General features: G+C 42.4%; 1 protein-coding gene across 1 annotated transcript in view; it reads left to right on the top strand.

The window, feature by feature from the left end:
• Positions 1-2500, top strand: part of anxa6 (annexin A6) — a 61042-nt gene that overhangs the window by 40419 nt on the left and 18123 nt on the right. The window contains 5 exon segments of the mRNA XM_055160072.1: positions 167-257; positions 381-460; positions 714-767; positions 2103-2196; positions 2331-2426. Coding sequence (XP_055016047.1) covers positions 167-257; positions 381-460; positions 714-767; positions 2103-2196; positions 2331-2426 — 415 coding nt within the window.

Raw genomic sequence — 2500 nt, 5'->3', positions numbered from 1 at the left:
TAGTAGTAGTAGTAGTAGTAGTGTAGTAGTAGTAGTAGTAGTAGTAGTAGTAGTAGTAGTAGTAGCGCTAGTAGTAGTAGTAGTAGTAGTAGTAGTAGTAGTAGTAGTAGTAGTAGTAGTAGTAGTAGTAGTAGTAGTAGTACTTGACAGTATTTGTATATTTCAGGGCGCTGGGACAGATGAACACGCTCTGATTGAAATCCTCGTCACTCGAACCAACGAACAAATCCAGGCCATGAACGAGGCCTACCTGCACGGTACAGTACTGCACCTGCCTCTACTACTACTGCATTATACATAATACTACACAAAAATACTGCATTGTCTTTCTTCACAGTATCAGTGTGTACTTTATACTTCATTTCCCCTGTGTTTTGTAGGTTATAAAAAGTCTCTGGAGGACGCCATCCAGTCGGACACGTCTGGACACTTCTGCCGCATCCTCACCTCGCTGGTCCAGGTACGACTCTCAAAATACTCAAGAACTTTTATGAAAATTATAAAACATAAAATAAAAAAACCTAATAAAATTCAGATTAATTCAAATAAAGATTTAGAATTTAGTTTTGTGGCTTTGTTGTAATATTTCTTATGCCTCTGAGTTCTTCGTGATTCATTTGTTTTTAGTTCAGTTCGTTCATTCATGGAACCTAAATAAAGATTATATTTTGTTTTCTTGTCACAGTATTTATATTTTTGTTGTTGTTTTGCAGGGAGCGAGAGAAGAAGGTCCTGCAGATTTGGACAGAGCCGAGGCAGATGCTCAGGTACAGACTCAAGACACGAGATTTTACACTTAAAGGGCCAAAATTTTCGGACTATAAGTTACTTCGGAGTGTAAATCGCAGCAGCCAAAAATGTGTAATGAAGAAGAAAAAACATATATAAGTCGCACTTTTTGGGGGAAATTTATTTTATAAAATCAGAGACCAGGAACCAACATTTCATCTTGAAAGGCAAGTTGATACATGCATCCGAATTTCAGACTTCCGGTCATCGCACAATTCATACTGGGAAGGATTTTCCGAAAAAGTGAGCATCAAACCTCCATGTTTGTTTTCCCAGTGGGATGTGTCTATTGTCAAAGTCGATCTTTTCAAGTCTTTTGAACCATATCACTTTTGTTTCTGGTTCTGATATTGTCATATTTTAGTTTTGGGATTCGGACATCGTAATCGTGTGGTTGTTGGATCCTAACAGCGGAAAACAGCTCCAGAAATGTGTTTATGAACTTCATAAATGCAAAAGTGAATCAGATGTGTGTGACTCAAACCTCTGTTCAAACTGTTTCTCTTCCCAACGGAATTGAAAAATAGTGAAAGGTGAAGGCGATGGGCAGGATTGATCCACAGGAAGAACCAAAAAGGAAACATTTGGCTGCCTAAGAAATCATCCGTGGGGAAAGCGAGAATGTTCTGTGGACTACAGGTCTGGACGAGCTGCTCCAGTCCTCGACGCTCAAGAACCACGGCTGGTTCCGAGGTGGTGCAAAGCATCAAACTGACGCTTTCACACCAACGAAAACAAACCGAACTAAGAGCTTTTGGTTCAAATGGACCAGGTCCGGGACCAGACCGGGACCAGAGCGCTACTGAGACTGGGACAGACCGGGACCAGAGCGGGCCTGAGACCGAGACAAGACCAGGACCAGACCAGGACCAGACCGGAGGCTCAGAGCCCACAGCAGGGCCAGAGCTCGAAGCTGAGACTCGGACCCCGCGGAGACTCGGAGTCAAAGCTCTGAGTCCGCCCTGGTCCCGCTCTGGTCCCGGTCTGTCCCGGTCTCAGTCCCGCTCTGGTCTCAGACCTGGATCAGTCCTGATTCAGTCCGTACGCGGTGCAAAAGTCCGGCATTGCAGTCACGGAAGTCACGTAAACAGGAAACGCCCGTTATCCGTTTTTTCCATTCTTCATTTAAACACAAAATCGAAAACTGAAAAAACAAATCATTATCCGTTTTTTCATTTTGGTTTTGGAGACAAATAATGAAGAAAACTGATGTTTTTTTGTTTTTTTATTTTTGGTTTTATATTGAAAAATGAATGAACGAATGATACACGGATTGTTTCAAATATGGCTTATTTTCATTTTCATTTTTGTAGGACCTGGCTCAGGCCTGTAACGCCGAGTCTGACGACATGGAGATCAAGTTCATGAGTATTCTGTGCACCAGGAGCTTCCCACATCTGCGCCGAGGTGAGCCACAAAGCCCTTCAGATCAGGTTCAGATCAGGTTCAGATCAGGTTCAGATCAGGTTCAGATCAGGTTCAGATCAGGTTCAAATCTACAAATCTCTATTTACATTAATTCTGTCTGATTCTGATTTCAGTTTTCCAAGAGTTCGTGAGGTACACCAACAAAGACATCGAGCAGATCATCAAGAAGGAGATGTCCGGAGATGTCAAGAACGCTTTTTACGCCATTGGTAAAACAACGTCCTGGTTCAGATTAGGGCTGCAATTCAGGTTTTTTTTTCCAGTTCTGATACTGATTCCCAAT

The sequence above is a fragment of the Boleophthalmus pectinirostris genome, unplaced genomic scaffold (assembly GCF_026225935.1).
Source record: "Boleophthalmus pectinirostris isolate CB_2022bp ecotype Guang Dong unplaced genomic scaffold, ASM2622593v1 HiC_scaffold_3, whole genome shotgun sequence".
NCBI classification, from domain to species: Eukaryota; Metazoa; Chordata; class Actinopteri; order Gobiiformes; family Gobiidae; genus Boleophthalmus; species Boleophthalmus pectinirostris.
Note: the sequence above shows the minus strand (reverse complement) of the source record. Positions and strands in the feature narration are given on the sequence as shown.